This window comes from Chelonus insularis, unplaced genomic scaffold (genome assembly GCF_013357705.1).
Source record: "Chelonus insularis isolate UGA/USDA-ARS -01 unplaced genomic scaffold, ASM1335770v1 contig_94_pilon, whole genome shotgun sequence".
In the NCBI taxonomy this organism is placed as follows: domain Eukaryota; kingdom Metazoa; phylum Arthropoda; class Insecta; order Hymenoptera; family Braconidae; genus Chelonus; species Chelonus insularis.
The window spans coordinates 2,363,920-2,385,774 of record NW_023276783.1 but is presented as its reverse complement, the minus strand read 5'-3'; the positions used below and the strand labels follow the sequence as shown (position 1 = coordinate 2,385,774).

The 21,855-nt window shown below is 25.4% G+C and overlaps 3 protein-coding genes across 3 annotated transcripts; all 3 read left to right on the top strand.

Annotated features, from left to right (window-relative positions):
- Positions 1–321: 321 nt before the first annotated feature.
- Positions 322–1,363, top strand: LOC118072909 (zinc finger protein 593). The gene is given in 3 exon segments (XM_035093076.1): positions 322–753; positions 919–1,019; positions 1,150–1,363. Coding segments are annotated over 3 exon segments (402 nt in total). The 5' UTR covers positions 322–666.
- Positions 1,358–4,486, top strand: Slimp (Seryl-tRNA synthetase-like insect mitochondrial protein). Its single transcript, XM_035092942.1, is given in 5 exon segments — positions 1,358–1,571; positions 1,574–1,636; positions 1,638–2,459; positions 2,462–2,723; positions 2,726–4,486. Coding segments are annotated over 5 exon segments (1,446 nt in total). The 5' UTR covers positions 1,358–1,406; the 3' UTR covers positions 2,860–4,486.
- An 8,002-nt stretch (positions 4,487–12,488) lies between these two features.
- On the top strand, positions 12,489–21,614 carry LOC118072908 (thyrotropin-releasing hormone receptor-like). The gene is made up of 5 exons (XM_035093075.1): positions 12,489–13,334; positions 16,362–16,593; positions 20,248–20,353; positions 21,251–21,451; positions 21,535–21,614. The coding sequence occupies exons 1-5, from the start codon at positions 12,489–12,491 to the stop codon at positions 21,572–21,574; spliced, it is 1,425 nt and encodes a 474-aa protein (XP_034948966.1). The 3' UTR covers positions 21,575–21,614.
- The last annotated feature ends 241 nt before the right edge of the window (positions 21,615–21,855 follow it).

Here is a 21,855-nt window from a genome sequence, read left to right as displayed (position 1 = left end):
TTTTTTTATTTAGATTCATTTAAATAAGCAACAATTATCGAATCATTAATTAAAATTATTAAAATTTTGTTAAAGATGAAATTATAATTTTTTCAATACTTGGAATCAATTATATTGTAAATCTATTTATAGAAAATTTTTTAAATTTCAACAGCTATCACTTTTCTTGATTTAAGTTTCTTTTGATTTACACTAATTTTGTGTTTATATAAAACAATAACAGTTATTGGTCAATAAAAAAGTTAAAAAAATATGTAAAACTTATCATACAATAGTCTTCTTATCGATTATAAATTATTTGCATAAATATAAGCGAAAATACTCAAATGTAAATACGCGCTTTGAGTATACATTTTTCCAAATTACTAAAGTCGAGTGAATCTTCAAGTAGTTATTCAATGCATAAAGATGCTTTTTATTTCAATATTTTGCCTTCGAATAAGTTGAATTTTTCGTAATTAAAAAGAGCAAAGAGAAATCATTTCTCCAATATCAAATTTTCATACATATATGTATATTTATAGAGATTGTATGTAAACGTACATATGTTTGTTTGTAATATTGTTGCTCAACATAAGAGGACAGTAGTAGTCAAGCGAAAATATAGCACGTATTGTAACAATAATACTCCAAAAATTGAATAATTTTTGAAAAATCAGTGTTAAAATGACGTACAAAAGAAAAAAAACTGTTCAGAGCAATGGAATGAAAAAAAGTATGAAAACTAAAAGAAAAACAAAAGATCTTGATGAGGTAAGTGTATTGACAATGATTCTGATATAAAATATACATTCGGTCTTTGGAGGTTCATCACGTGGCTTTCATGTTGGTTAAGTCACCGTATGCAGTATTTTTATGAATATTATTCAATATCATATAAGCATTAATATGAATTATAATTTGATATTAAATTTTGCAATCGACAATGATATAAAAGAGGGAAATGTTGGTAAATTATTAAAACAAGAGATAGATTTTGATAAACCCGGTGCTGCACAACATTACTGAACGCACACAAGGTTACTTTCGCCGTAGAGGGAAAAACAACTAACTTAGAACCTAAGATTAGAATAATTTTTAAACTTTTTCAACAATAGAGTAGCAATAGTTTATCATCTATCAGAACTAATATTATGTATTTTTTTTCAGGAGGTATTTTATTAATCAAGAAGCATTACATAATCATTTTAATACAAAAGTTCATAAGCGAAGATTGAAAGCTTTAGAGCTTGAACCCTACACTATCGAAGACTGCTGACGGTGCAGGCAGGACGTGGATTGGATTCCACCAAAGAAAAGAAGAATAGAGACTTTAATACCTCCAACAACTGAAGAAATAGATATAGATATTTCTTCGAAATAGCCATCATAGTAAGTTTAATTCAATTTATAACTTAATTATAAATATGGCTAAATATTTGAATAAGAGATGGATACCGAATAAGCTGAAGTGGACATTGAAATCGATAGAAAAGAATTTTCGTCGCTATAAAAATTCTGCCTTATTCATTCCTGGTAGCAAAAGCACACGAAGAATTTTCATATCTTACAAAACACCACAAGCGTTATTTTGAATGAGCGCTTTGCTGATATAAAAAAATTAGAATATGCGTTACAATGTAGGAATATGAATCTAAATATCTATCTTAAAACTGAAAGAAAAATGGGAATTTTATAAAAATATTGAAACCAATCGTCAAGAAATAGAAAAGCAAAGAGATGAAATAGCATCTAAAATTAAACAATTAAGTAAAGAAAAAGAGCTTAGTGATGATGTGAAACAATCAATTAATGCTATGAAACTTCAAGGAACAATTCTTAAAAAGGATTTAAAGATTGTAAAAGAGACATTGTGGGAGCTTGAGGAATCTACTATTATTTCATTATTAAATCTTCCTAATGAGATTGATGAAATGACTCCTCTAGAACCAGTTATTCTACAAAGTGTAAAGTCAATATCGAAAGGAGCGAAATTACCTTCCAAGAGTCACATAGATATTGGAAAATCACTACAATTAGTAGAATACAAGAATCCCATTTGTTATTATTTGACAAACGAAGCTGCTCTGTTTGAAATAGGATTATTAACATGGATTGGACAAATTCTCAATAACGATAATTTTATTCGAACTTCCGGAACAGATTTTAATTCTAGTTTTGTTATCGAAGCAGCTGGTCTTGATCAAGAAGATCCGAATAAATCTTATATTCTAGAAAATTTACATCATTTATCAGATGATAAGATCTCTCTTAATAAATTACATTTAATAGGAGGGGCAAGTTTTTTTGCTTTCCTAGCAATGCATACAAAACAGCTGATAAATCCAAAAACTTTACCAATAAAATACTATGCATCAGGAAGGCAATATATACCCAAGCACAATACTGATTCTAACGCTCTAGGGCTCTTTGGAGTTAATCAAGAATCTGTTGTTCATTGTTTTGCAGTAGTCAAAGATAAAAAGAGTCGAGAGTATCAAGATATTTTCAGCAAATGATAAAAACTGTTTTAAAAATTTATGACGAAATAGGAAGACATTATCGAGTTGTTTTAAAGCCTGCTTGTGATCTAAAAGTTTATGAAAGTCTAAATATTTCTTTTGAACTTTGGTCAAGATCTAAACAAGATTATGTTGAAGTTGGAAATCTCTCCATGTGCGGAGATTACTGTAGTAAGAGATTATTGATTGCTTATCAAACTCCAACGAGTAAAAGAATAGCATGCGATTAATCTGGTCTATTTTATCGATTCCTAAATTGTTAGGATGTTTATTAGAAGAAAATGAAGATCAATTTGTAATTCCAGAATGTGTTAAAAAATTTATGCCACTTGATGATAAAAATAGTTCAAATATGTGAATAAAATTTAAGCATCATTTTTTTTATTAAAAAAAATCAATAGAATAAAATTCTTTGATTTAACTATTTCTATAGAAATTTATTCAACCGTCTTTTTTGCTTCACTATTTAGAGATTCTGTTGTTTTTACTTCTTATTGATAGAAAGAAAAATTAGAGTCATAATGGACTAAGACACGATAATGAATTTCATTTTTTTTTATTATCTTTTTTTTATTTTATAAGCCTCGAAGTATTACAGAACATCTTGTTAATTTATTTGTAGAGCTTTCGATGGAAAAAATCTTTTGTCTGAATCATAATTATTTTTATTCACTTTTCGTTGTGTTTAGTCCATTGTAATACTTAATTTAATAATTACAATAAATTTTGACCTGCATAATATTCATTTGTGATCAGAAAGATTGTATTATGTGTGAGAAGTTTTTTTTCTGTTAAAAGGATCGTTGAAAAGATTAGAAACAATGAGAAAATTAATTAGAATCGACTGCGTGTAATTCATATTCACATGAAGATAGATCAGTACAAAAAAAATGAGTAATAATAAAATACTTATGGATACTCTACGATAAAAAAATATACATCGTCGAGAATTCAAAAAGTGAAGTTTAAAACAATATATGGTCATTGCTTTGATATAATTTTGATGAAGGGTATTAAAACTTTGTAGTTTGATAATTAAAATCGTAGAGTAAATCTGTAGTATGCTTGGTGTAATTACTGATTGCTTTTGACAGTTTTCTGTTTAGACTACGAAGTGTTTAAGTATTGACAATTACATACTATAGAAAATATTTCAACTTATTTGCTGGATGATGAAGATTTTTTTTTTGCTAGAAAATTCTGATGCTTGTAATAGAAGAATCGTGACATTAAAAGTTGTTGAAACCAAAAGTGTTGACTGTGAAGAATGCATAGTAATCCAGTTGTTTGAAGTTCTCTAAACTGTCTTCCAAGATGCTTACTACTATATAATTGGATTGCATTAATTAAACGCTCAAGGCAAAGGCACTTAGATCATACAGGCCTCTTGATATCAGCCAAGTTTTGTATCCAATTTAAGCAGATTCGAATAGAAGCTTGTAAACTATTCGACTTTACATGATATCAATAGACAATTTTTTGATGACTTATTTTTCCTACATTTGTTCAAAAATTAAGATTAATTTTTTTTTATCAAGTTAATTTTAAAGTTCAAGTAATAATTCAATATATTATTCCGAAAAACTTTTTAATTTTACAAATAAGAAAAAAAAATGTTTAGAAATATTTAGAAAACTAAATAAGTTCTTCAGTGTGTCAAATGAATTCATGATTGAAGTTTGAAACAAAAACTTTTTATCCAAGTCTCAGTTTACTTTGAAACCAATGTTCGTGAATTTCAAGAGATAACATTTGAAATATAAATCATGGTAATTGAAAGCAGCCAAAATTTAATGGTTTACCTTTGGATTCCGGAATATTATCCAATTTTCTATTGATACGTGAATTGATATAGTATTATTGCGTTGAAAATTTGCAATAGTACTAAAGTTTATTGCTTTAATAATTCAAATTTAATTGTTGGATTACTTGAAATTTTTGTCATTGACAATTAGCATTCAGTTAGATATTAAATGAGGAATCTTCTCTAAAATTCAATATTCTTTTAATAAGATAATGAGATCAATGAATAGATATGGAATCAAATTATATCTGACAATAGATGATTAAAAACATTATCTTTAATTATCCAACTTTATTTTTAAAAATAACTTGTTTTAAATCATTAGTGTAGATATTCAGTTCGTTATAAAATAATATAAATTTAATAAAGTGTTTCCGCTATTGATTATTAAAGTACTTTGTAGAATTAATTTTGTATTATTTTATATGATTAAAAAAAAGAAATAATGAAACATTTTTCAAGACTTTTTTACATTATGTATATTGTAGAGATTTATAACTGTTAAAAGTGATAGAACTTTGGTACTTGTATAGTCTTAGCATTAAATCGTGATTATGTTAAAACGAGAATTTATCTCTTCTCGTATTTAGACATTATCAAAGTTTTTTAAGTTTTTTTTATACGGCAAATATCAGATATCAATTGGCTTCCGGGCATTTAATAATCTAAAACTTTTTCAACGACTTTTTCGACAAAAAAGTTCAAAAGTATTTTCTCATTTTTTAATGTTATACATACAAATAGCATCAATTATCGAAATGCCTAGAGCAGTGAATTTTTATAGTTTTTAATGTAGTTGAGACCTTTTTTTATATAACCCTATATCTCTGTTTTTAACTATTTATTAAATATCAAGATTTACTCAAATGTTTATATTTCAATTTAAAAAGTTAATAATTCTTCCATAAAAGATTCCAGGAAGAAATACTTGTGCTGTATGTATAATAATCGATAATATCGAATGCTGTTTTTTTAAAGCTTAGATTTTATTATAGGTGACATGATATGTATTTTTTTTACTTTCATATAAATTGCAATCAATTTTGTTATACTTTAAATATTTAAGAAAATTTTTTCTTTTTTTTTTCTTTTTTAATAAAAAGAAATCACTACAAAGGTATTTTTTTACAGAAATAAGAATTTTCTGATAACAATATTTGATTCTCTGACATGGCAAGATATCTTTTTATCGTATCAATAGATAGTCAATCAAATTCAATATCTATAAGTGATCTGGAAAAAGCTTTTAAACTTTTTTACAATAATTAATTTAATAATGGTATCTGAAAAAAACTATGAACATGTCATTTTAATTAAAGTAAAATTCACATTTAATGATGAATTTTACAGAAATTTTCAGATTTTTTTGTGCTTAAAAAGAAGACATTATTCTAGAAGCCTTTATGTAAATATTAAATTAATAAAATCATTTAAATGGTTCAAAAGGTATGCTGTTGATAATAATATATTATGTCAATTAACAATATCCGTATATCTGATGAAAAAATCATTACATCGTTAACTTGATCTCTCGAGGAGAAAGTTCGGCTAGACATTAATTCAATTATCCAGTTGACAGAGACGAATAAAAACTGACTAAATACTCTCGATACTAAAAACTCCTGATGACAGAAAGGAAAGAAAAAATTAAATACGTGGATCTTTTACTTTCTTTTTCACCTTTCAGCTCTCTTATTTTTTCCTTTTTTGTTTTAAATATTAGTTTTAAATATTAATATAACTTTCTTGACTTTAATTTTTTGCAGTTATACTCCAGCTTCAACTTTTTTTCCTTCTTCTTATCTACACATAAGCAATGATCTAGATGCTAATGCTTTTTTTCCTTTTATAGAAAGTTTATTATTTCATTTTTTTAACATCCTTAGATGTGACTTCAAAGTCACGTGAGGGTGATAAACAAGTAATAGCACAATAAAATTTTAGTATTAATTTTTTTTTTTAATTTTAACTTGTATAGGTATGGAATAATTAATGTGATCAAGATATAAATAATTTGATGAAATACAGATTTGGTTTTGATAATTATTTAATAAAGAATCTATTGATTAATAAATAAATCATAATAATACATAGATATTGTTTTTAATTGAGCTTGAGAAAATAAAACAAGGTCAATCTTTAACTGCAACATAATGAAAATCTGCTCTGATCTATTTGTTCGATAAAATTTATTGCTTTTCTTGAAATAGGCTAGATGTTGATGCTATTTGCTACCATCATCAAATCTTATATAATGATTACAACATTTTTTATATTACTATTATTATCCCTATAAGAATCGAAAATACAGTTATTTCAATCGAGAATAAAAGAAATAACAATATTATCATTTCTATGATCCTTAAAAATGTAGATATTTAGAATTGATGTATCTAGGTCATTGACAGACATCATTTTCAGAAATCATACCATCAGAGGAATTGGATCATACTGAAAGCTGCATTAGCAAACTTTTGCTCAAGGATCAATTTCACTCATCACTTACTTTCTTGTACTAAAAAGAAAACTCTTTAAATATGTTGTATTTAATTATTACAATGAAAAAAAGTACGACTCAGCACTTATATGATCTAGTTCCAAGGCATTTTTTTCTTTGCCTTGCCCTAATGATTCATGTTATGCCCTCGATTCAACTCAATTTGGAAGTATTCATGTTCCCCCAAAAAATGTTGATAATTGCGTCAAACTTTTGCACCCTATCAATTTGATGATTTATTATACCTTTTATTGTTCTTTTCTTTTTTTATCATCAGATATAGCTAGAGGTGTTAGAAAGTTTTAATCTATTTTTAGTCAAGTTTTCGTTTAGTTTAATCATTCCAACTTCCTGCTTGACAATTATAGAGAATAGTTTGATAACTTGATAAACAAGTGTATAAAGACTCAACGATACCTAAGGAAGACGAGAAAATATCCTCCACGTGACTGTTGGAAAATACCAATAATTCTGTAAACGTGACTTATCGTTTTCTTCAATGAAACCAATTTTATTTAGATTTTTATTGAATTACTATGGCTGTCTAAAATTTTTTATAAAATTAAGACATAGAAAGAAAGAATCAAATTATTAATATTATTGTTATTATTATGAATAAATTTCAATTGAAAAAATTTCTATTTTCTGTCAATTTATTCTAATAGTGTACAATGATGAATGGTGATAAAAACTATTTATCATCATTTATTTAAATAATTTTAAAATAAATTTTCATGACATTATATAATAATGTATTAGTGAAATTATGAAACTTTAAAATCTGTTAACTACGAAGTATTTATATTTTTATTAAGAGAAAATTACTGAAATATGATAAAGTAATTTAATAGACGGTGCATATCTTTTTATGAAGCATAAAAATTCTTCGAAAATTTAAGTCAGATATTTTATGTTAAATATGCTTTGAGCCAGTTCATCCCGAGAAAAAGAGAGCGAGGTAAATATTTGCAAAATCCTTGAATCAACGACTGATGATAAATTTAATAAATCGTGACTGGACGATGAAATAAATAAATTTATAATCTTGAAAAAAATGTCTATATTTTGGAGCCAAATATATGAGCATTAAAAAACTATAAATAAAAAGACAATAGCAAAGAAAAAAAAAGTTCAATAGACGATAAATATTGAAGGTTATCATAAAAATGGAAAAATTACAGCAATCGTGATGAGAATTATGAGCTATAATTACACAAGGGACGGACAAAAAAGCAAATAGGCTAGTTCTCGTCGCTCTATGAATGTTAATTATGCATGTGCGACTTTATATTAGAGCTTACAGCAGTCTGGGCGTGGAAAAATTTCGAGTAGAAAATAATCATCATGTTATTTTCCATTAGATGGTTCCAATTAATAAGTGAATTTTTATTTTAGTATTTATGTCAAATATCTTAATGATGGAAAACAGACATTGTACGACGAGAATTTAACTATCACTACTTGGCTGACATATTATTGACACTTACTACTTTGTTTAAAATATCTATTTTTTCACATTGCTCCAATTCATATGAATTCACAATTTTGTTTCAGTTCAGTTGTAAAGTGATTTTAAACATTATCTAATGATAGAGTAGAGAAGAAATTGAGTTTTAAGTTAACGCTTCAGTAATTTTACTTTCCCAAAAATAGATCAGGTGAATACGTTGTCATTTTCTTAGTTAGCAAACATTCATTACTTGTAGATCATTATTTACATAATTGATATTTATTTATTACCAATAATAAATTAATTTAGTCATATAAAATATAATGATAATTGATTAAAATAATTACAAGTCTTTGTGTTATCAATTGAATTCATATCAATGAATATTTGAGAGGGAAAATTTTTCATTAACTTTAGTGTGAATATTATGGAATTGAAATGGAATAAATATAGAATAATTACTAACTGTTATGTTAGTAATATGTAATTATAATCTATAATAATAATTAGCATATTATAACATCACAATTGATAAAATAGATATTATGTCGTAATGTGTTTGATTGAAATTATGTATTGATATGATGACTAGTGATATTATTAATATCACTAGATTTATGTTTTCAATTTAATAATTAAATTTGGAATCTTCATCAATTTATGTATAAAATTATTAAAAAGTACTTGAGTAAGATATGTTCAATGAAAAAATTTTTAAAGGTTTCAAAAAAATAACTTCTATTATACTAATTTTATTGTAGACTTTTTCACAGAAATTCAAGTAACGAAGGTGCTCTGATGAATTTTTAATATCGTTTTATAAAAAATGATCCTCAAATGAAATTACTTCCTCTATTTTCGAATAGCTATCATTATGCAAGGTAACTATTCTTTTCCGTGTAGTACTAATCAAATTACTTGACTTTATTTACCAAGCCAGTAAATATTCTTTTGATTAAAGTTGAAAAAAGACAAAAGTCATTTGTATTTCATTAAACAGACACTTCCGGAAAAAGATCAACATTTTCCCAACTGCTCAAATAAAATTTTTCATTTAAACAATTCACTGTATTTGTGCCTACTTTGTTTTGTTTTTTATCAATGTTGGTCCGTTTTTGTTCAGTTTAATGAATTTTATTGATTTTTTTTATTTATTAGAGGTCCAGTTGATTTTCTTACACTTGGAAAAATTATTCTATACAACTAAAGTAATGAAATAAAAACAATTTTTCAATTTAATCCAATAAACTTTTTCCAATTAATCCTCACAAATATCAATAATTGGTGATAATTTAATATTACATAAACTTATGTTAATTAAACAAATAGATCTAGAAGTTTATCAATTAATGTTTGGTGTGAAAAATAAATATAAAGATATTAAGTACTATTAAATAATTACAATTAACAAATTTTTAAATACATTTTTGAATTGTTTAGTGGTTAGGATATATTATTAGTGAACTATTAAAACAATGTTAACTATGTAAGAGATTAAAATGTTGGAATTCACCACATTTATACGTAATGTATTCTTGTTATTGTTGTTATTTTATGTTGAGATTGAAAAATTCTTTTTTTTTCTCGTATATTTTCAGTGAACTTAAAAATCTCTTATTAGTTTTTTACATAAATTATTAATAAAATAATTTTATAATTATAATTTAATTTTTTTACACAAAGTTTGAATATTTAAAAATTTCAAAAGTTAAGAAACTTTTTAAATATTTATTTTTCCATTAACAGGTAATACCGTAACGATTCATAAAGTAACATCAAAGTTGATTGATGTAAAATTTAATTTAAAAAAAGTGCCAAAATCTATTAACGAACCATTTGTGAAAATTTTTCACCGAACAAAAATGCTGATATTTAATTAAATAAACGAAGTTTGAAGTGTCTGAACACAATCAAACACTACTACTGGCAATTTTCTATAGAGAAAATGAATTGTTGACCATAAATCCTGCTGAGTGATGTAATATTATTTCAATAGATGAATGCCAATGTTTTCATACAAAAGTAATTGATTTCAGTTTTGAATTTTTTTTAAAATAACAAAATATTTTTCTAAAAATGAAATCAAAGTTATGCTATATAACTGAATTAAAAGTAAATTAAATAATTATTTTAACATCTATCATCGAAAAATCTATACTGAAATAGTTAGGAGTGAAATAAAATTATTGATACAATTTTGATTCATTTAGAAAATTTGAAACTGGTCGATACAAATCTTATAATACACAGTGCACCAGTTTTGATTCTTGTCATGCTCACTGGATAAATCTCCAAAAGTGGATAGAATTGTTAGCTGCAACAAGAGGAATTAGTTACGACTTAGTACAACTTCTAAAACTGTAACAAAAAGGGACTTCTATTTTCTACTTACCACTTTTACTCAGTTTATCACCTTCATAAATATGTTGAGCTCTTAAACAAAATTATCATTCTCACACTAAGACAAACGATATATCATGTACTGGACAAATTACTATCATAATTTTCTAAGTAGAAAACTGTTGCAATCTTTAATTCCATCAAGTTCTGATTCAGGCAAGGTCAAGCAGGTAAATGTAATCCTTGACATTTTTCTACTTGGGTTGTTACAGTCCTAGACTTCCGATCAATTGTAGTGCTATGATAATCTTGTTGGATAGAATAATCGCTGCCATCACCACCAATTAAGATGATATTTATACTCAACAAGTCATTTTTATTCCAAAAGCCATCCTGAGGTTGAATATCGATTTGTCCTCATGCCAAAGGAATTAGAAATGTTAATTATTCAATCAACTGGAAATTTTTAGAACGATCAATATTTCTGAATTTACTCTAGGGGTGAATTTTATTGACTGCAAAAAGTTGATTACTATAAAGAAAGTATAAAAAAAAATATCAAGAGTTTAGAGTAATAAAGGTAAATATACTTTATAACACTAAAACTTTAAACTGTTTATTGAAAAAAATAAGAATATTTAATGATACTTTTGTAACTGTTGATTTTTGATGAACTTCTTGTAAGTCTTTTGTGATATACAATTATACAAACTCAAAGAATTTGCAACAACTGCTTATTTCTATTATTCTATTTAAAATGTAAAGAGCTTTCTTCTAAATCATGTTTAAATCTTTATTAATTTTTCAAAAAAGAAACTCTTTTCATATTGTAATCGGATCAAGAATTAAAAATAATGCAGTACTCAACATTTTCCATATCAACACTGAAGTATTTCTTAAAAATATTTCTTTCAATAAAAAAATATGAACTTAACATAATAAAATTTTTTACAAATAGTAAGAAGTTTCTTGCTATGCCAAGAATAATTTTACATATTTTCATAAAAAAATTCATTCTTTCATAAATAAAATGATGATGATGTAATGTTAAATGTGATTATATCATATATAAAAAGCTACTCAGAGCTTTATTTTATTTTTACTTGAATAAAAAACACGTAAACTAATTTACATGAAGGGCTTTCTGCTAAAGATTTTTTTTTTTTTCAAAAGCCGACACATCATTGCAGTCCACATTTTTATAAGTTGTTATAACTTTAAAAAATTGCAAAATTAATTTAAAACAGTAGTATTATTTTTGTAATTAAAAAGGACGATATTAAAAGGATTCTGTGTTCAAATAAAATATTTGATAAATAAAAATGGCCAATTTTTAATTACATTAGAAAAAGTATCATTTTACACACTCAATAATTTTTCAATCTAAAATCAGTATCATTCATTAATTCAATTGATTAATTTTTATATCTGTTAAATCACGACTGAGATACTTGACTCAACAATTCAAAATCAATACTAATATCATAACAATAATGACAGTATTAACAATCACCATTAAATCTATACATTGTAAAATTCAAAAGTGATCACGGCTTAAAATAATCTTCCCATTCGACAACTATCTTCAGTATAATATTAACGCGCATGCGACTGTAAGTTCAACTACTATGTATCCACTAAAGGTTGTGGAACACCAAGTCAGTTTAATTTCCGCCTGCTACAAACTCGCTTGTAGTATTTGTTAATTCGTTAAAAATATCACTAAATAATACAACACTCAATTAAATAATAACAATTGATTTATTTTAAAACCCTATGGAAACCTTAAAGAAAAATTTCAAACAGTTATTAAAAGTTTTAAAATTTCCATTGTGACGATACTGAGTTTATAAAAGAAATTTATTGCTAACACTATTTAAAAATTGACTTATCAAAATGGATACAAAATTATTTGAAACATGCAGAAGTCTTCGATTACGTCGATCAACATCATCAGTAGCAGCAAATTTTACTCTAAATTTCAACAATAAATCTTTTGATAATCTCATAGATTATGAAGAGGAATCGGCTTTCTGTGAACCGGTTTACAGTCTTTTAGACTTTTTCCATCAGTACTATATTCCATTTATTATTCTAGTCGGATTTGTTGGCAATTTGCTGTCCTGTATTGTGTTTTTAAATACCCATCTAAAAATGAGAAGTTCCAGTTATTACTTAGCAGCATTAGCAACCACTGATTTCAGTTTTCTAGTTTCATTGCTTTTCGTTTGGCTTAACAGTCAAATTGGTTGGCGGGTATTTAACAAGGATGGTTGGTGTGAAGTTATAGTGTACGTGAGTGCGGTTTGTAGTTCATTAAGTGTATGGTTAATTGTTGCTTTTACTGTAGAACGGTTTATTGCTGTACAATATCCGCTACAAAGACCATACATTTGCACTGTCGCCAGAGCAAAAACAATTATATTAATTCTGGTGATTTTAGCACTTGGTTGTCATTCATATGTTTTTGTAACTGCTGGTGTAATTAAAAGTCGTGATGGAAGTGAAGACATTTGTGATTTAAAACTGGAATATCTTGAAGTTATGAGGATTATTAATATCACTGATACTGTAGCCAGTCTCATTGCTCCATTGATTCTTATAGTTGTGATGAACACTATGATTATGCGAAACTTTTTAAAGTTTAGTAGAAGATTCAAACAAGCACCAACCATGACAACCGTTATTTCTAATCAGTGTCCCAGTAGGGAACGCTCTGAAATCAATCTCAATCAAATCCCAGTGAGTTTTATGTATTTATTTTATTTTTTGTTAGTTTGAATAACATTTTCAAGTAGATTATTCAAAGTAATCTTGGAAAATTTTAAAATACTGATAAAATATTTTGAGATTATCCGATGAATATGTTTATTTATTGTTTGAAGAGCTTAGAAACAAACATAAATGATTATTTTTCTTTTTTTAAAACACATAATAAATAATATTTATTTATTTCTTTTTTTCTTCAATTTTTTTATTCACTCGAGCTTTTAGATTTTTTTTATATCCACTAACTAAAGATCGAAGTTAATGAGAGAGTTATTGGTCATATACGTAAATATTATCTCCTGTTCTCAGTTTCAATTTCTATCAATTTATTTGGATTCCAATTACAGCTCAAATGGTTTTTGAAATTACAGATAATTGAGAATGAAGTATTGGTCGAAATAGTTTAGAATCGTTTTATCTAGAAAATTATATCTGAATAAAATAGACATTTTTAAAAAAACACAGTTAATCGCTTAGATTTACTTAGTACTCTTGAAATTTTTTTCTGCTTGTCAATTTGACATTTAAATAGAGTTTTTTTTCAGAGTACTTTATATTTATTAGCTCCATAATTTATTTCAGCCTAGAATACAGAATTTTTTAAAATAATTAAATAAAAGTTGATTACACAAAATTTCCTTATGAAACTTTGTAGGAAAATTTCTACCAGATAATGAATAGCAAATTTCATGTCTAATTAATTAATCCTTGAATTTACATTTTATTACTGTGTTACTAAGCTTGTTACAACAATGTATCATTGAAAAAGCCTTTACCTTAGATAGGTATGGGGAGTGTCAGATAGGGATTACAGAACTCAAAGTGTCAAGAAAATAGAAAAATTTATAACATTCTTGTACCTGATTAAATTTTAAAACTCCAGTGTTTTTCTATCTTATTTTTCGAATTATTCTCTCTTTATTTCATGGTAAATTTAATTAACAATAACATAAGTTTATGAAGAACATGTTACACTTATATCAAAAGCATGTAAAATCATAACATGTTCAACTATCAATTTAGAAAACAGTCAAACTGTCGAAATTTCATTAACTTTCTTAAAGTTTGAGAAAGGTAACCTTTTGAACAACTTAATTTGTTTATAGCAATTGTCTGAGAATTTAGATATTTATCAATATTATTTATTAATGAAAGAATAAATACATAAAAAGACTAGCTTTCAAGTTATAATTCGAGAAGTTTAATTCTCTCTTTCTCTAGAATACAATTAAAATTAAACAAACTTAGCTTTTTTTTCTTAATAATTACTAAAAAATAAACAACTTATTTCATTTTGATGGAGTTTATTACTCTAGTCGGTTTATTTACTTTTATTTTAAATTGAAAAATAAGAGAGTATTGCAAAAAACAAATTTCCATTTTATTTTCTCTATTTTTATGTGAAATTGATTCTAATTATAATGGAATAGGTGTACAAATATAGTAAATTCATTACAGGAATTTACTGCAATAAGTAGATGATTTTTGTTTGTCTCTTCATTATGTAAAGTTTAATGTAATTCCAAGTTTGAATGGTGCCCGGTGGGCGTTTAATGATTTTCAATATCACTTGATATTCATAATAGCCAATTGTCAGTGTCGTATGGATGATAAATAAAACTTATATTTTAAAATAAAATGAACACTGTATCAACATGAAATTGACAGATATAAATAAATTCTTGATGCTTTTTTATGATTGTTCATTTTTTTTTTATTTTTAGATTGACAAATATTAAATGTGATATTTAAAATATCGACTAAAACTTTTCCAGCCTTTAAAACTTCAACTTTCATTTCAGCAGTTAATGGATCTTAAAATAACCTTTAAAAAATTTCATTATTAATTTTACGAAAATTTACATATATTTTAAAATAAATATATTACGTAAATTTGTATTACCTATTGAAGTACTTTTTCTCCATTCTAAAAGCATCTTGAAGTATAAAATATAATATAGAATTTTTATTATTGTGATTGTCAATGTATTTACTATTTATATCGAAATATGCTTCAATAAATTGTTAGAGTTTCAAGCATACATGAGAAAATAATATTGAATATTATTATTAATTATAATATTTGATTATTTTAATTTATTATTTAAACAATTCATTTGTCAGCAAAATTATAAAACTAAACTAAATTGAAATCAACCTTGAGAGGTTATTGTGCGTGAGTTTTGCCAAGTTTTAGTGTGAACAACAAAGTAATCAGAATGATATTGATTCAGAATCGAAAATTAAGTGGCTCAATATTTGTCGTTGTATATATATATATATATTATTTATACAGATGGTGATTGAGAATTGAAAGATTAATTTTAGATAGTACGATCTTAAAATACAGCAAATAATAATTACACGTATTCTGAATATCAAACTATTCTATTTCGATATTTTTGTCTATAAATAAATTTATCAAATGTATTGAGAAAGAAATGATTTTTTAACAATAATATTATTTTATTACACCAACCAGAAGAATTTGTTTTCATTTGTATTCAATGAATATTTGAATTAATTTTAATAATATCCAGAAAATTTTTATTCAATTGTATGTATTTTTAATGCAAACATTTATAATGGAAATTGCTCTTGGGTTTATTTTATCAATTAATTAAAAAAAAAACTACATAAATCTTCAACAATATTTATTATTATTTACTTTCAATTTAATGATCAATGTGCAAAAATTCATTTATTCGAAGCATATATTATGTTTTTAAAAAATAATTAAATTGATTGATATTTTTTTTTCTTTTGATTTATAGAAAATTGTTATCAATTAATATTCAATTTATTAACATCAAACTAAAAAGTTAATGTAAGGGAAGGTTAATTTTCGGCTTCAATGGAATAATCTCTGATCAAAGGAAAAAAAATTAATATAAAGAGTTAATTAATAGTTTTGTTTCTTTATGGTGATATGGGTTATGATGACAGTTATCGTGATTAAAATTAAGTAAACAATTAATTATATATGATGATTATCATTAGAGTGGAAGCAGTGGTAACAGCGGTATAATTCTCGGAACTCGGAGGGTGCCATCACAACAATCATCTCATTCATCTAAGCACAATCACTCTCATCACTCGTCAACGGGTATGGCAGTGGCAGTACAAACAACAGCAACAGCTATTGGAACAACGGCACCCCCGGTGATGTCTTCATCGGCACAGGGTCGTAACGGAGTGTTTTCACCTCCGGAAGTCGTTACACGTTGTATACGTAAGTTCAATGCTCTGATGAATTTCAGGCGATTTCTTCTTATTATTACTTAGTACAATTACAATGATTATATCCTCTTAATATTAATATCTTGAAATTGTCAGATACTTTATTTATTGTTTTTATTTTCGAACTTTTAGCTTGAACAATCAAAATGGAATTAATTCTTAAGAATATTCCAACAATTTAGTTTACAAAAGCATGATGATGATGATGATGATGATGATGTCTACTTTCAATGAAAATAAAATTGTTATCAACAGATTAATTGATTCCAGAGATTGAAAATTTTGAAGACGGAGATAAAGACAGAATCATAAATAAAATTAAGATCCTGCTTTGGATAAATTGACGGCTTTAATTTACATAGAGTGTCAGATCATAATCAACTAACTCCACATTTAGGGTTTTCATTTGGTAAATATAAAAACGATTAAGGAGGAAATGTTTTTTTAATTTACTTAATGAAAAATATGTTTAAATATTAACTTTAAAAGATAAACGTAAAAGTTTGATTAAAAATATTAGAATGGAATAAAAAAACAAAACTATGAATTAAAATTTTAAAAAAAAAAAAGCCCAAACTATCATAAAAAGTAAATTCATCTGGTTTCGTTTCAACATTTCTCATATATCACATCAGTCAGTTTTTTGTAGAAAATGATAAGATCTCTTATAGTCTGGACAACGTTCTACACGAAATAAGAAAACTTGGGAAAAAAGTTTTAGCCTGATTCGGATTTATCTTTATATCTTTATATTTTAGTTTTATTCATGACACTATAGTTTAATATTTCAAATTAGTTAATAAATCATTTGTGCATTGAATTATGCAATAAATAAAAAAGCTCTCTTTGTTATTTTCATGCTATTTATCATTTAATGGAATTTTTGCACACAAACAGCTTTCTTATGAAAATACATAGCAAAAAAAAACAGAGAGTGATATGACCATTTGTCATGCTATTTTCGTGATTTCAATTTGAATTACTAGTGGTTAAAATAATATTACAGTAATACTTTTTGAAAGAAAATATATATGTAATACATGATGATTTATTTTTCCTGGAATTATAAAAAGGATATTAAATAATAAATAAATAACATCAAATGTAAATTTTGAAGGTTTTGATATCTTTTGATATTTTCAATCAAAATTATAAATTTTCTACCAGCTGCGAATAAATAATTTCAAATAATTTTATAATTAATGTTGTCATCGACATTGTAAATAAGTGGAGCATTACAACATAGTATTTATTTTATCCAAGCGTATGAGGGATTTAATTTAAAAATAATCAACCACTGTCGTTAATTGTAGATTTTTATTATAATCAAAGAAAAGATCAAATCATTTCATCAAAAAATTAATTAAGCCAACTATGAAATTACTTACATATCAAAATTAACGACAATTAAGACTCTCTTTGTATCTCATTGATTTTATGCTCAATACGTCAGTATGATTATTATATCTCTCTAGTAACTACAGCGCATATATTACATCCACAGAATAAGCAAACAGGGAGGAAGTCTAGTGTTAATATTTATTGTATTTAGGCTGCAAGGTCGATTAAATTGTAATCACTAGGTACTTCAGTTAATCGACATTCAGTCAATAGCATGTTACTTGAATTTTTTATTAATTTTTTTTATTTGACAAAAAGAAGAAAAGAATAGAATAAAAGATATGCTATTTCATTCAGTTTACAGCACACTGATCACAACAGTAAGAGAAAAATAGTTTTAACGTGTCGGAAAAAATGCATTATTTCTTTGACTTTTATTTTCAGTACACAAGAAAATTTATCAAAATCACAAATGGTTCACTTTGTATAGGAAGAACTATTTATTAAACAATAATTCATTAACAGCAAGCTTGTTTTTATATTGTTAAACAAAAACATTGAGTAAAACTAGGGCAAGATAACTTTTTGAGATTTATGATGCTAAACAATTTAATTACAAATTGTTATCAGATATTACTTAAAACTTATACTTCTTAATTTAGTTATCTAATAAGAAAATGAAAAATTCCATTAATAAATAAAATTTATCTTTTTAAAAATGATAAAATAATTGGTTCTGTATTTCTAGAAATTATTGGATCTTATGTTCAAGATAAAACTACGTTAATTTAGTTTTGATTTAACATTTATTAAGATTTATAAAAGATAAACAAAGTTTATTTTTAAATAAGATGATGCAAATTTGTTCTTACATTAAATAGCTAAAATGAAAAAAAGTTTCAGTCATAAGATAGACCAATATAGTTTTAGTTATTACCAATTCCGATTGTGGTTTCACTAAAGACTCAATTGATTGCAATTGATTTTTTTTTATAAATGAAACAAAATTTTTTTAATCAAACCATTCGATCTAATCTAATTGATTATTATGGAATTTGAATAGGTATTTATTGCATTGAAAAGACTGTATTGAGCAGATTATAACGTTGCCAATTGGAATTCGTATATTAGGATTACAATAAAAATAAGTTGAAGCTAATTCTATGAGGAATTTCTAATTATATTCTAAAATGAAGATTTAGAGGATATTAAATTTAGAGGTATTGAAAAGAATCTAGAAAAATCATAAAATTAATTGTCTCAATTGGATTCTTTTACTGTAAGATTCTGATTTATTTTATTTTTTTTTCGTTTGAACCAAGTCGGATTACTCAACTATAGATATGTCGTTTTCAATTTAATATTTATATCATTCTAAATATATTTGTTCAATTGATTATAAAATGAATTTTTTCTACCACCAATCAGCTTATGTAGAATTTAATCCCTCATATTTATCAATGTTATTCATATTGAATGTATTGATGAAGATTATGATGAGAAATTAATATAAAGTATCATGACCATCAATATATGAATATAAATTTCAATTTTTTCAATAATATTATAAGCCTGGGAACTTTGAACACATGTTATGTTATGGTTTCTGACAATAAAATAAAAATGGAGTATAAAATAAAAAGTACACTGTAAATAGTTACAAAAATTTTGTCATGGAAAACATAGTATCTTCTACAATTTTTATTCTTTATCGGTGAATTTATTTTTCTCCATGTTGATGACATACTGGATCACTGAAGTGTACTCTATAATATTTATTTTCCTGCAGCTTTAAAAATTCCACACAATGCATTCCAACAGCTTCTAAAGGTAATCAAGTAGTAGAGCTTTTTTCATAAAATATAAAATTCCCCCGTCAAAAAATTTGAGAAATTTTATCACAGTTGTTAACGACACAGTTGTTCACTAGAAAATCAACAAACCATACTTATTTACATTCAAGTATGTTGTGAACATATTTCAATATACTCGATAAATATTTACTTGTTTATAAATTTCTTATTGTTAATTTATAATAATAGTGGAAATAAAATAAAGTGTGATAACCCTTTAGAATATGTTGAAATACATTATTCAATAATAAACGTATGTTTCATAGAAAATTTTTTGAATATTTAAAATGATGATGAAAACTCATAAGTGCTGGAGTTGATTTGACGAATTACGAAATAACATCAATTTAAAATGAACCCACAAGAATTATTTTATTTTTTGTTGAATTTAAATTATATTTTATACAGACAAATATATTTATTAATTGATTAATATTTTTTGGTTTTTTTAGACATTAGATCATCGTCTCGAAATTTGGCAACAACTCGAAATCAACAGAGTATCACGAAAATGCTGCTTCTTATCAGTACAGTTTTTGTTCTTCTCAATTTACCCAGGTAATCATTATTTCTACAGCACTTTATCTTTATTCTTATTTTACTATAAATGAAAAATTTATTGTTGACTGAGAATATTGTAGTTGAATCCCTATAGGTTATTGGTATTGATTTATTCGCTAAAGTTCTTCTTTTATGTTTAAAAAAATCATTTACGTAAGCTTTTACGATCGAGAAGATGTTAATGATTCTTTTTCAAAGAAACTAGTATTTTCTTACTCAACTTTTTTATTAGAAATATCTTGTGAGCTAAACTTCTGAGATGAAGATCAAGGGCATTTATTTGGTGGAGAATCTGTAGAGGAATAAAGTGAGCTTAAGAAGAGCTTTCTAAGTCTAGTAGTTTATCAAATATATTTTTTGTCAAGTTAAACACGTGTGTTGATTTTTAATGATACATATAATAACTATAAACAATTACTTCTACTGCAACTTCTCATTAATTATGAATTTCTTGCTAATTGAACAAAGAAAAATTGTAATTCTGGAGGAATTAATGAAGTCTTTTTTTCGATAATTAAGTTTAAGATTTTTGATGAATTATATCGAAAAATGAATTAACTAGCAATTTACTCACTAATTAAAAGAATGAATATTGTTAATTAAGAATCAATCAATAAAAATGGAGCGAATATTGAAAAAATTTACAACTGCCCAAGTGTTTCGTTATTGGATGATACTGAAACAAAAACTTTTCACGCAGCTGTACAAAAAAATTTCAGAGTAAGACAACCCCTGGGGCGAAATGGTCCTTGTTTAAAATACAAAAATCAATAACAAAAAATTTTTTTGTTGAAATTGGTTTTTCCCTTGAGGAAGTTGTCTGATTTACTTTTTCAAAAAAAAAATATTACACCTCTATAACAATATAAATACACAATTTAAAATTTTTTTCAGCTATGCTATTCGTCTCTGCATCTTTTTCTTCGCTTTGGCTAGACGAGACCGACCTGCATTGTTATGGTGTCTTCAGCAATTTTTTATGCTCCTCTACTACACCAACTTTAGCATAAATTTTCTACTGTACGCTATGTGTGGTATAACATTTAGAAGATGCCTTGATCAACTTTTACGAAAATGTCTGAAGAATGTCACAAGGTAATGTGATGAATTGAAATTTAGATAATAGCATGACACCTGATATGCTTAAGAAGAATCTTAAGAAATAATTATGTTCCCAGATATCTTGGCAGACGAAGAAGAAACTCCGAGAGCTCTTAAGTCAAATAAAAAAATCTAATCGGAAGATTCACTCAAAAACATATGGTTGTATTTTATATTTTTATGATGAATTATTGAATATTTTTTACATTTTTTTACCTAAACAAGTAAAAAACATTTTTGTTATTATTTTAAGTTCCTATTATATCATTTTTTAACACTATAAAAAATGACTCATTCCTGTAAATGTGTAAATACTATCATATCCTAATATAATAATGAATTTAGCTTAATATTAAATAAAATAAGTGGAATTTAAATGCATTATTGTTATTAAATAT

What these genes read in the sequence shown, in the direction of transcription:
- LOC118072908 (XM_035093075.1), top strand. Translation starts at nt 12,489, where the DNA reads ATGGATACAAAATTATTTGAAACATGCAGAAGTCTTCGATTACGTCGA. An exon ending in TCAATCTCAATCAAATCCCA is followed by an intron (nt 13,335 to 16,361) that starts GTGAGTTTTATG and finishes GATTATCATTAG; the next exon opens with AGTGGAAGCAGTGGTAACAG. An exon ending in TGTCTGAAGAATGTCACAAG is followed by an intron (nt 21,452 to 21,534) that starts GTAATGTGATGA and finishes TTATGTTCCCAG; the next exon opens with ATATCTTGGCAGACGAAGAA.